Consider the following 13,970-nt stretch of genomic DNA (forward strand, 5'->3'; position numbering starts at 1 on the left):
AGAAACTAATGAATTAGAGCAAAGCAATGGAATTTATTGAAGGACAAAGGCATCTCACAGAATACAAGGACTGGTTGACCTCCTGGACTCAGGAAAGCCTCCAGGACCCTAGTGGTGTAGGTGGTCCCTTCAGACCTCAACCACTAATTGGATTCTGTTATCACCACATGATCCTTGAGTCCAAATGCATATTCCCATAGTAAACAATCAAGCCTGTTTGGGACAAGATCCTATGCCTGATCCACCCAGCTGTGACTGGGATGCGCTCATGTGCAGACACATATGCCCTCTGTGAGAAGGGCAATGCGATCAGATTCAGGGGAAGTGGAGTTCACCAGCGCTCACTCTACATATGACTTCCCAGCCAATGGCTTGACCCTTCGTAAAGCCCAATTGCTTTCCCACCACTCTCCTCATTCTCAGTTATCATCTCAGGTAAGCTAAGCAAGGACTCTTTCCTATGATGTAATGATGCCCTCTTCCAGGTAAGGAAGATGAGGCTTACAAAGCTTACTTGACTTATCCAAGGTCACAGACAGACAATGTACAGAAGGCAGGACTTAAACCATGTCTCCTGAGCTACAAAACCAAATACGTGAGTGTGGGTGTGGGTCTGAATGTGGGTGAGATGAGTGACTACATGGGTAGGAATGCATGAATAATAGGTTAGTGGGTGTCTTGATCAGAACCACCAGAATTGGAATGTGGCTACTTGTGCTCCCCAACTAAACTATTTATATAGAAAGAAGAGAAAAGGGGAGAAGGAACCAGAATACAGTTGGGGGGGAGAGAAAAGCAAGAAGATCAAGAGGGAGTCTTCTGGAATCCACACATAAACATATGTAAAAGACATTCCTGACAGAGGCTATTCATTGTCCCCCAATAGCTATTCTCCCATTACAATGTAATAAAAACATTTTTAGTAGAAAAAATGACTGTTCAGCTAAGGGCTACATTTCCAACTTCCCTTCCCACTAGTCGCCACATGATTCTGGTCTATGGGATGTAAGCAAAAGTGACTAAGTGCAAAAGCCATGTCCCACTCTTATGTGGCATGTTCTTTCCCCTTTGACCCTTTCAACAAACACTCTGTTAATGGCAGGAGGTAAAGCAGCCATATTGGACCCTGTGAAGCAAGCCAAGTATGGGGATGACAGAGCCACAAAAAGGAAGAAGCCTGGGTTTTTGATAATCGAGAAGCTACCAATCAATCACTGCCAACCCAGACTTATTCCCAATCCAAGAAATACTTTTATAGCAGTTATATTGAAGAAATAATAAAACGCCATGCATCATGCACAGTATTACAGTGGGCACTGGCAAATGCTAAGTGGTTCCATGATTGATATAAAAATACGAAAGAAAAAGTGGTGCATTTGGCTAGAGAATTGGCGGTAATTTCTGTCTCCTTTATTTACTTTAACATTTTAAATGATTATATATTAATAATAAACTTATTAATAAAATATATTCATCAACTGATGTGTTTAAATACTTGGAACTTTTAACACAATTATCCTTCCTCAAGGAATTTTTTTTATAGGAAAACTCTTTTTCAGATATTTCTATTATAAACCCAGCTACAATGACTGTAATTATATACTTGTGGCTCTCGTATGAGATTTTTCATAGACCAAATTTCTTTAAAATACACATTTTTAAATCACTACCTGTGAACATTAAATATTTTAAACTTATTATTATGGAAATTTTCAAATATATATATGATGAGAGAAAATAATATAACGAACTTCTACATACCTACTACACATCTTCAATTCCTGGCCAATTTTGTTTTATCTATATGACCTCACCTACTTTCAAACCTCTCGAAGTGGATAGTGACATCATTTCATCTGTAAATATTTTGTATATATCTCAGGATAACAATTCTTATTTTAAAACATGATCGCAATATCATTATCAAACCTGAAAAACCACAATAACTTTCTTATTATCAAACATACAATGTTTAAATTTCCCTTATTACCTCATAAGTTCTTTTGCATCATCCAAATAAATTCCATACATTGCAATCAGTTGATATGTCTCCTTTAATGTGTAGGTTATGGGGACTTTTATGAGAAAGATCAATGAGCTTCTGGCTTGTTAAAGCCACTGTTACTTGAGTCTCTGTGTCACGGCAGGAACATCCTACCACCTCATCTCTCCACTAGATCTGCAGGGGCCTCAGCCCAGAACCGCTTCTGGCCCCAGTTTTCAGGGCGAGCCCTGGTCCCCAGGCCTCTGCCAACTCGGAGCAAGGGCAGGGCCAGAGTTCATCGCCCAAATCTGTCTTGAGCCAAGACATTTCTACTCCTGTTTAGGCCACCTGACAGTCAGGACAGCAATCAGGACTCATTGAAAATCCAATTTCCTCTAGGAGCAGCGCCAACCTGGTTTACCTAAAGCCTAAAATTACTTTCCCAGGTTGAGAAGGAGCAGTACTGAGAATTCGTCACTTTGTAAATAGGTGTTTCAGGGACGTACGGTCTCTGTTGCAGCTATTCACCTCTGCTGTTGAGTGCAAAAGCAATCATAGACAACATGAAAACAGATGAGAGTGGCTGGCTGTGTTTCAATAAAATTTTATTTATGAACACAAACTTGATTTTCATATAACTTTTGTGAAATATTATATCATTACATATTATATCTTATAATTATACATTGTTATACTGTGAAGTAGTATATATTTTGTTTCATGAAATATGATTATTTTATTTTTAAACATTTAAAAAATATAAAAACCATTCTTAGCTTGCCGGCCATACATAAACAGATGGCAGACTATATTTGTTGACTTGTGGACCATAATTTTACAACCCCTGACCTAGCCCAACCTGCTCATCTCTTTTACTGAGAATTAAACTAAGGACCAGATAGATGAATTATTTCACCCAGTCACACAGCAAGTCGATGCCAGAGGTCAAATTAGAACACAAGTCCTTGTCCCTTAAAAGGCACAAAAGGGTAGAATAATATGCAAGAACAGTATACTCAAGAACCATTTGAAAGGCCAAAGACAGAAATCCAGAGCTTCTACTCCATGCCATATGGATACATAATGACAACAGAGAGCCTGACTGCAGGGCCCGTTTCCTAGTAACCGCAGCCTCTCTGATGAAAGATTGCTCTAACCTGTTATTTATAACTTATTTCCCAATAGTGAGAGTGAGTGATTTGTTTATATTTAGTTTCAAGAGCCAGGGAAATCCTGACCTACCATCTTAGGATAGACGCAAACCGTATAGTCCCAGCTGCCAGAAGATGGAGGAAGGCAGGGAAAGCGGCAATGTACAGTGTTGTCCCTGTCACCAACAACAAGGGTCGCTGTGTGTCACAAATAACAGATGGTGTGAGCGAAGACGTGAGGGAAGGGAAGCATTTCGGTTTATACTCTGTGGAGGCAGTTGTTATGAAAAACCTTTCTGCACCTTGTTCATTACTGGGAGCATCTGTTAATTTCGCCTGCCTTTTGACTTTGTTAGCATTACTTTGCTTCTAGTTCCTAGAATTATGTTCCTGAGAATAAATTCTGCTGTCTCTGAAGGGTTTTCTTAGATCCACAGAAAATTGGATGATCTGAAGTCCAGGGAGAGAGCACAAAGCATTATGCCAAACCTCAAACAATCTATAAATAGAAGAGGGTTCTTGGACCTGAGTCAGAGATTCCAGGTGGAGTTAGGTAGAATTGATAAGTTAGGCCAAAATCAGAGAAGGTAAGCACTGAACGGGTTACCTGAAGATTGTCTAGTGTTGTCCACCACCCCCCTCCATCTTATTTTTTTTAACTCTGAAGGCTCAGAGAGGGTAAGTGACTTCTGTAAAATCACACAGCAGATTCAGTGAACCCATACCTTGCTACTCACTGCCCTATGAACTTTCTGTTGCCTGAGCAGCTCCTAAAACAAAGCAGAAAATATCCCAAAGCAGGCAGAGGTGAAGCACCAACATGATTAATGCAGAGCCTTCACTTCCTCTCATCCACAAATGCAGCAGACAATTATGAGTCATTGCACAATCATAGGAAAGTAGTAAAAAAGCAACATTTGTTAAAAGAATGAGGAGACAAGCTCTGAAACAACAACCCAGCCCATTTGTAGGGTGCTTTTCAATGAACACAGACCTCACAACTCTGAGTTTTATAAGAACTCTATGAGGACAACCAGGCAAGACTTGTTCCTACTTTGAAGAGAAACAGCTAAAAGTCATAAACGTCTGCTATGTGCCACTGTTCTAAATGCTTCTTAGGCATAAATAATGAATCCTCATAGTGATCCAATAAGAGGGTTAAAATTATTATCCCCATTTTGAAAGAGTGGAAACTGAGACAGAGAGAGGTAAAATGATTGGCTCTAGATAACTACCAGGACGTAGATGTGGTGGACACACCCTAAGGCGACTCCCCAACAAATTATGCTTCTGTGTAATAACTACCCCTTTGTGTTGGTAACTTGCTTCTTATCAACAGAATATGGGGAAAAGAAGGGCATTTCATAATGATAAAGGGGTCAATTCTCCAAGAAGACATAAAAGTTTGTAATGTGCATGTGCTTAACAAGAGTGCATTGAACTTCATGAGGCAAAAACTGATAGAACTGCAAGACAACAACAACGACAACAACAACAACGAATTCACTATCATAGTTAGAAACTTTAACACTTCTCTCTTAGAAATGGGTATATCCAGCAGGCAAAAAATCAGTAAGGACATAGCTGGACTTAACAATACCGTAAATCAACTGAATATAATTAACATCTACAGACTGCGTTACCCAACAACAGCAGAATACACATTTCTTCTCGAGCTCACATGTAACATTCACCAAGATACCACATCCTGGATCATAAAATACACCTACAATACTGCAAGATGTTAGGTTTGGGCCCACATTGTGGGCTATAACACGTACCTGCCCATTTGACCAGTTGACCTCTTAGAGTTGTTTCAAAACTTAACAAATTTAAAGAATAGAAATCACACGATGTTTGCTCTTAGACTACAGTGGAATTAAACCAGAAATCAATAATAGAAAGATAACTGGAAAACTCCAAAATAGCTGGAGCTACAACACCACCACATGGGTCAAAGAAGAAACTCTCAAGATAAATTTTAAAATATTTTGAACTAACTGAAAATGAAACACAACTAATCAAAATTTGGGGAATGTAGCAAAAGCCGTGCTTGCAGGGAAATTTATAGCACTCAATGCATACACTTGTGAAAAAGAAAGATCTAAAAATCAAAAATCTAAGTTTCTACCTTAGGAAACTAGAAAAAAAAAGAGCAAATTAAATTCAAAGTAAGGTGATGAAAATAAATAATAAAAATTAGGGCAGAAAGCAATGAAATTAAAAACAGGAAATCAATAGAAAAAATCAGTGAAACTAAAAGCTGGTTGTTTGAAAAGATCATTAAATCAATAAGCCTCTAGCCAGGCTAAGGAAAAGAGAGAGGATACAAATGACTAATATCCAGATCCTATGAATATTAAAAGGATAATAAAGGAATGCTATGGACAACTCTATGGTCACAAATTTGATAACTTAAATGAAATTGACCAATTGAAAGGCACAATCTGCCAAAACTTACACAGAAGAAAGAGACCATCAGACCATCTATATTAGCCAACAGAATATGGCAAATGTGATAGGATATCACTCCCATGAATATATTACTTTATATGAAAAAGGTGAAGGGATTTTGCCTTGTGATTAAGATCCCTAATGAGTTTGGGTGGGCTTAAAGTAATCAAGTGAGTTCTTTATAAGAGATCTTAGGCTTCCTCCAGGATTAGAGACTAAAAGCAGCAGAGACTCCCCTTTTTGTGCTGGTCTTAAAGAAATAAGTTCTATAGTCACAAGAAAATAAATTCTGTCAAGAACTATATGAGTTCAGAAGACCCTGAACCTAGATAAGAAGTCAAGGCCTGGCCTCGATTGCAGCTTTCTGAGACTCTGAGCAGAAAACCCAGCTAAACCATGCCTGGACTCCTAACCCATGGAAATGTTGAAATAATAAATAGGTATTGTATTACTCTGCTAAGTCTTGGTAATTTGTTTTGCAGCAATAGATAATACAATAGAGAAGTAAAGATTCCAATCCAAACATTCTGACTCCAGGCCGTGTGCTTTAAATGCTGTTTCTCAGGTTCTTTATGATACCAAATGAAAGCTTTTTTGTTTTGTTTTGTTTCCCCACACCAACTAATATTATAATTCTCTGATACCAACTAGATGTCCTACAATTAAATTCAATTCTTAACTCCCTGGAGTTAGACTCCACAGGTTTAGTCCCACAAGACTGCTCTCACTTCAGATGCTAGAAGCAAGTATCAGTTCATTTGTACTTCTGACCAACAAGCTATAAATTGGAGGTCCCCATAATCCCCCCCTCAAGTAATTTGCTGAAATAGTTCACAGGACTCAGGAAGCCACTTTACTCATGCACATCAGTTCATGATACAGGATATAAATAAATGGCTCAATGAAGAGGTACATAGGTGAGTTCTAGAAGGGTCCAGAGCTCAAGAGTCTGTCCCCAGTAGGGTGGAAGTGTGCCATCTGCCTGGCGCATGACTGTGTTCACCAACTTGAAAGCTCCCCAAATTCCACTGTTTAGGATTTTTATGTGGGTTTCATTACTAGATATGATTGATTAAGCCATTGGCCACAGGTGATCACCTCAATCTCTAGCCCAGCTTCCCTTCTTGGAAGTCAGGGGCTAGGGATGAAAGTTCCAGGCCTCTCATCAAGGGTTGGTCTTTCTGGTGACCAGCCTTCATTCTGAAGCCATCAAGGGTTTCAACCAAGTCTCATTTGGACTAAAGACAGTCCTATCACCTTTATCGCTCAGGAAATTCCAAAAATTTTAGTTCTATGCCAGGAACCAGAGACAAAGACCAATATATTTTTTCTCATTCTACCATACTGGTCTTTAAGCCTTTCAGCTGAGGACCAGTGACTAAATGACCAACCAATGGCCAAATGGCCAGTGACTGGGGAATTGAGTCAGGACCAGTATTCTCACTTTAGGACTTTTGACTTCTAGCTCTACCCCTGGCCAGGGCTGCTACCCCTAACATATATGAAGTCAAGAAAAAATAAAACTTTTAAAGGAGAAATTTTAACATAGAAGAGGCAAGAAAATATTGGTTATAGGTTAGAAATTTCACATAAATTATTTTCATTATGATGCTATGAGGGAAATCAAAGGTGATATGAAAAGCGAAGCTTGGAGAGACTAAGTAACTTCTCTAAGATTGCACGGTCACAGTCATGGTCACGGTCATGGTCCCAGGGAGGCTCTGGGATTCAATCCTGGGCCTGACACCGTCTTTTTCCTCCACACCACACCACCAAAAAAGCAAAAGAAGAATATATCAGCCATCTTCTAGTTTCCAGTGGAATGGCAGAATTCTTTTAGGAAGGAATATAATTAGGAAATTTCCATTCCTACTGAAAGTAGAACTAAAGAAAATGAATGATAATTAAAGCGTAAAGGATTCAACTTAATCCTAAGGAAGAGCTTTCCAGGGGTAAGGTTAATTAAACACTAACAAGATTTCTTTTTTAAAAAAAATCAAAGGCTCTAAAATTCTCCTTCCAGATTTCTGTTTATGAAGCATCCTAGGAAAGCAGCAAGAAAAAAGGTTGGGGATAACATTATAAACTAGTCAAAATGCTTATAAGCCCAAAGTTTTCATATTTGCCTATAAGACTAAATTGAATAAATGATTATAAAAATCAGTTATGGCTTTCTGGGAAACTATAGCAAATGTTAATAACATTAAATTTTTACATATTAATTGCCAAGTTTGAAATAAATACTAGCTTTTTGCATGAAATAATTGGTATTAGTTTTCAAAATTTTCTACCAAGAAAGCAAATGGCTGCAGGCATAGATTTCTGCACTTACATAGCCCATTTTCTTTATATGTGAATGATTTCCACAATTTCCCCCTCCACTCGTGGCTGCAAAACTCTCCTCCCCAACAGTCCCTGGTTTGTACTTGCTTTTTCCTTTTGCTGCTGAAGGCTCATTGCTGTCTGAGTCCTCATGTTCAACACCAACCCTTTGATGTATCGGAGGCAGTCTTGGAACAGGAGTTTTAGGTGAGTTAGGTGGGGGCAAGGGCATTAAAAATATTGAAGAGGGAAATCCCAGATTCTACATATTTCTGTACCCCTCCCCTGACCTGTTCCACCAGATCTGGCTCAGGACTGCCAGTCTCACCTTTTCTTTCCACCCCACTTCTTACAGCCAAGACTCTTGCTCTATGTCTTTGGACAAAATACCCAAGAAAGTGGTGGTTTCCTCTGGATGTGGGAGAATCACATGCTTAACTCTTGGTGTATTCCAGAGATAAGCCCTTTCCATCTGTAGTACAATTATCAACATCTAACTGAAAAGAGAGAGAAAGGTAGAGAAGTAGAAACAGAATTTTCTTTTTTGAAAAGAATGGGACCATGAATTCCAACTTGGGAATAAAAGGAATAAGAGGGGCTGGGCAAGGGATGCTCAAGAACAGCGATGAAATTTGGCAATATGTAGCAAGTCCTTAAATGACCACATCGTTGGATTCAGGCATTCCACCTCTGGGAATTAATAGAAAGGTAAAGAAGGTCTAAATAAGTGGAGTGATATATCATTTTCATAGACGTCTCAATATAGTAAAGATATGAAATTATCCCCATTTCGCAAATGAATAAACTGAGGCACAGAGGGGTTAAAAGACCTGTTCAAGGCCAAGGAGCTAGGAAGAGGTGAAACCATGATTCAGACTAAGCAGTGTGGACCCAGAAGCCATGCTCTTTACCACCCTGCCCTCTGCCTGTCTCCCGTGCTCCCACAGCCCCCCGAGCCACTGGCATAGCACTTTCCCTTCCACGTGTGTCCGCTTCCTCTACTGGAAAAGCAGGAGCCACATCTTGTTCATCTCCAGCTGCCTAGCACACAGGAAGTACTCAAAATACACTCGTTGAACCCAACAGAATGGTTTATTGGGTGAGCTGTCCAATCACTGAGATTTCTTCTACTTTTACAGAATTCTCTGTAAATTAGGACACAGACATAGCCCAAACTTTGTATATTTAATAATAATTCTTAACAAAAATAGTTTTTCTTGGTTTGGGTTTTTAAATAATTTAAATGGCAGATCCAGAATTTATTTTTAATATGACTTTCTAAATAGGAAATTCTTTCATACTGGGTGTGCCCAATTAATATTAAATACTGATACCACCATTAAAACTATAAAATTATAAAGAGGAAAACAATAAAGATTTTTTTAAAGGAGGATTTATGGTTAGAAGAAAGAAAGAAAGGATTTTTTAATGTATTTTATGTTTACAACAAAAATACTAAATCTGATTGAAATTAATGTGAATAGGAAATGGTTAAACAACCACCAAAAATTAGTTTAAGAAACTGGAAACCCAGGCAAAATTGTGGATACCTAAATCTACCTCTGGTGTGCGTAGCGACTTGCTGTATTTCAAGGTCTTTGCAATGTTATATATAACCGGTCCCTTCTGCTCTGACCATTCTGGCCATAGTAAATCCAAATAGCCTTTTTGCCTTGACCTTTTAGTGTATCCAGGATTTTACAAAACTTGTAATCAGAACTGTTTATAGAGAAAATGACCTCCTGCTGAAGAGGTTCAATTTTAGTATTCAACCAAGACAGAAGAGACAAGGACACTTTTATTGGTAGCAAATTTGTTTTTGACAAACACCATTGTATCACTCAGGGTTCTCCAGAGAAACAGAACCAAGAACTTTCTCTCTCTGAGACAGATTGAATTACATTAAAGAATTGAAAGGATGGCTCACCTGATCGTGGAGTTGGCAAGTCTGAAATATGCGGGGCAGCATGGCAGGCTGGAGACCCAGAGAAAAGTCACTGCTGCAGCTGGAGTCTGAAGGCCATTGGGAGGAGGCTTCCTTCTTCCTTCCAGGGACCTCAGTCTTTTCCCTTAAGGCCTTCAACTGATTGGATGAAGCTCATCCACCTTACAAAGCACAATCCAATTTATTCAAAATCTATTTAAATGTTAATCACATCTGAATAATACCTTCACAGCAACATCTGGATTGGTGTTTAACAAAAAACTGGGTACCATAGCCTAGCAAGCTGACACAAAATTAACCATCACAACCATCAATATTCTTTATTATGCCAGTTGTTATAAGTATAATTCATTCAGCCAACAGGAAGAGATATACTTTTAAATTTCTCCCTTAGACAAATCAAGCCAATCCTTTTTCAAACTGTGTGTACAATTTCTGTGTACTAAAATCTACATCAAATATCTGTTGGCCAATTTCTTTCTTGGTCTGAGTATTACCCAATAGTAGTTGGTATAGTTTTTCTAATATCGACAGGAGGGCTTTTACCCGCTTTGGCTATGTATTTCTGTTCATGAACACTGGAGGCACTATAGCATAAAATACTATCACATTCTATCAGCATGTCTCTCATCAATTAAATTGTCTCAGTTGCTTCGATACAGATAAGTAATTGCAGTCCTTTTGTTTATAAATCTGTCTTGGATTAAATATTCATGGCATCTATACAGTGAACAAAAACGCACAAACTATTCCACCTCTAATGAAAATTTAATCATGATCTGATAGCAGGGGTTTACTGAGAGCCCGGAGCAGCAACTGTGTGGCGGAACTCCTTGCTGGTCAAAAGTAGGAGTGGCACTCATCATCTGGCCATCTGTGACAGTCGCTGCACTTCTCTGCTGCCAGACCTCTATTTCCCATCTTAACAACTTCCTTCTTCCAATTTCTTACATTGTTTAAATGGCTATGGAATTCTCAGACCAGGAACAAAGCTCTGAAGAGCTGGATTTGGAGGAGATAACTAGGAAAATTTTATTTCTTGACAAATGGAGAGAAATCTTTAGTTATCACAGGTAAGATGTTCTTGTTTCCTAATTTCTCTGGAACCACAGGGATTTTAGGTGTTTAAGTAATCAGCTTTATGCTTGCTACATGAGAAGTCACCATTATAGATCCACATTTAAAATGCTTCGGGTAACTATGCTGAGAGAAGCGTCCCCAGTAAGGTTGAGATTGAGATGGTTTGAGGGTATGAGAAGAATTAAAGAGAGCGAGTAATTTTCTGTTTTCTCTTTCATTTGTAGGTTGGGAATTAAAAATACAACTCCTCAGGTAATTACTCTTCTCAAAGTCAATGTGCTTCCTCTAGTTGCTACTTCGAACAACCACATTAACAGCATCATCTGCGTTTATTTTATGCATATAATGTCACTCAGGCACCCGGCATTTAACGTGTGAAAAAAAACTAGAAAGCCTGTTGAAGACATTTTCTTGTGCTTTCTTTCTTTATAATAATTTCTTCCTACTTTGAAGAGCTACTTTTCATCATTAAGAACACCATATGTTATTATTTTAGGAAAAAAATGATATTAAAATTTAGAGTTCCTACACTTGTGAAGTAAGGCTACATACACTCTGACAGCCAAGTGCTTCAGTGTCCCCAAAGCAGTTTTGAAAATACTTATCTTTATTCAGCTTCTGAGAAATCATTTTCTTTCACGATTTTTCAAATAAGGGAAAGATGACTGAATTCTGGTGTTAAAAAAAGTATTTTAAAATCTGTTATTCAAAATAAAATCAAAGATGTTTGTATCTCATGTCACCTGAAAGGTTAGAAGGTAATAGACTTCGCATTTCAGGAACTACTTCAACCATTGAACAAACACAGCACAGAATATTAAGGTGATTTTCAGCCACATATGATTGAATCAAACAATCAAATTATTAATATTTTAACCAAAACACTAAAGCATCTCGCCCCAAGTAACCTGTAATCAAAAACCTTCATTTGTGCTAAAACTCTCTTAACCACAGTCTAAATTAGAATCAGGGAGATAATGCTTCTATTTTAGTCCTGGAAATATTATATGGAGATAGCTACCATTTGGGGGAATAGAATACTCAAATGATAAAACAGTCTTTGAAAGGAAATAAATAAATAAATGTCAAGTTATGCCTTACGAAGGTAGGGTAAATCCACTGCCACAAATGTAAAGCTTCTCACTTTGATTTACAAAATGCATCTTATCCCATCAGTAGTCTGTGACTTGGATGCTGTGTTTCTGAGATAAGAAAGCATCTTTGCCTCTAGGAATCCAGAAAAACGAAGATGGCAGTTTCCTTCATGTTTCAGCTACCAATAGGGTAGATTTGTTTCATGACATTAGTATAGAAGTTTAAGTAAATTGAAAGAAGAGTTGATGCTAACATATTTAAATGCCATAAGAGCTATCATGAAAAGTAAACATAGATCTTTTTTCCTCAAAGATGGGGTGTGTGTGAATTTTTTAAAAAATGTTATACTCAATTATTTGGGAACAGGAATCTCAGAGAATTAAAAGGAGGTGAGCTGACTTCATTTATTGGCTAGTTAACAATATAATGAAAAATACCTCATATAGACTGGAAAGATTCATTCATTGTTTATGAAATACTGTCTTCTCGAAACAAGAGACAGTGACATTTACATTCTTCTCTAAGCATAATTTCAAGTCAAGGTTTTGATAGCATTAATTATGTTTCCATAGTTACATTTAACCTCTTCAAGTCACACAAAACTTGTGAGAAACCTCTTTGACACAGACATTGAGATTTTTCTGCCTCTTTATTGCTATTTATCACAATTTTAGACATGTTTATTTAAAAATTTTCTGAAAAAAAAATTTCAGAGAGAAAAAAAAGGTGGGAAAGTTCCTCACAGCTGTTTGCTTCGTTTTTTGGTGGTGGCATTTTACACAGTATCATGAAGGCAGCCGTATATCTGCTGATGAAAGTGCAGATGGAACAGGAATACCTCAGCCCAAAGGACAAGGACATTTGCCATCAAGTAGCCTTTGTTCTATTCCCAGCACCTCTATCATCTCTTCAAAATTGGGTGGCTTTCCTATCTCCCTAGCAATGGCCACGGTAAGTATAGCTTGTCAATTAAACATGAAACGAAACGTAATCTTCCCCAAACAACGAGCCTGGAGAATCTTATCTGCTGTCATGTGAGAGTATTATTGAAGATAAGATGGTTGTTATTGGTAAAAGGAGAATACAATTTAAATGATTTATTTATGGCATTTTTCAAGGACACTGGTAACATTATAGCCTTTTCCTCTCAAGCTCTGAGAGTCTCTCTTTATTCACTTCCTCAATTTGATAGTTAAATTGGAGGGAATGAGGGATTATTGAATTATTATTCAAATAATTCACTACATAGGGTAGGATAGGTCAGAGGTTGAGTGCTGCAAATGTGTAAAATATATAAAAAAAAGAAATGTAGATGTGTGCGACAGGCCCCTGTCTGTGTGTGAACATGTGGAGGGGAGTGGGAGACTATGCCAGACCCAGTCCTAGGGCAAGGAGCTGATTTCAGGGAAGAAAGGTTTTCTGGGGCTGCCAGCTAATATGCAGATTTGAAAAAGAACCCAACATTTGAAGATCCAAGTGGATCTGAAAGCTTCTAGTCCCAGGGACCATTTGCTCAGTTGGCCTGGGTGGAGGCAAGGAGCAGAGATAAAGACCCAGCCAAGAGGCAAAATTAGCAGCATCTCAATGGCGAGGCCCTGGCAAATGTCCAAAGGATCAGCATCAAGGTCAAACAGGCATGAATGGGAACCAAGAAGCTTAGCCTGGCAAACAGTACCTGCTATGATGAGAGAGCCCTCCAATTGCACTGCCCTCCAATACAGTCTCCACATTCACCTCATTCCCCTAACTTTCACACTACATTCTAGAGCCTCGGACAGAGGCGTCTCCTTAGGTCTTTAAGAATAAGAGGAGGAAGAAGTACTTTCTTCTTGAGGACATGCTGCCCTATACCTGGGCATGCCTGCAGAAACCACCTGGGACCAGTGTGGTCATCTGTGCAAAGACCAACAACACTTGCCCTGCAGTCAGACCTGCCATG

At 38.4% G+C, this 13,970-nt stretch overlaps 1 protein-coding gene across 1 annotated transcript in view; it reads left to right on the plus strand.

The window, feature by feature from the left end:
• The first annotated feature begins 10,822 nt into the window (after window positions 1-10,822).
• Window positions 10,823-13,970, plus strand: part of MINDY4B (MINDY family member 4B) — a 31,008-nt gene continuing 27,860 nt past the window's right edge. Inside the window, exons 1-3 of the mRNA XM_016156441.2 lie at window positions 10,823-10,929; window positions 11,161-11,188; window positions 12,815-12,982. Coding sequence (XP_016011927.2) covers window positions 10,823-10,929; window positions 11,161-11,188; window positions 12,815-12,982 — 303 coding nt within the window. The remainder of the gene's footprint in view (window positions 10,930-11,160; window positions 11,189-12,814; window positions 12,983-13,970) is intronic.

Source organism: Rousettus aegyptiacus, unplaced genomic scaffold (assembly GCF_014176215.1).
Source record: "Rousettus aegyptiacus isolate mRouAeg1 unplaced genomic scaffold, mRouAeg1.p scaffold_m13_p_4, whole genome shotgun sequence".
In the NCBI taxonomy this organism is placed as follows: Eukaryota; Metazoa; Chordata; class Mammalia; order Chiroptera; family Pteropodidae; genus Rousettus; species Rousettus aegyptiacus.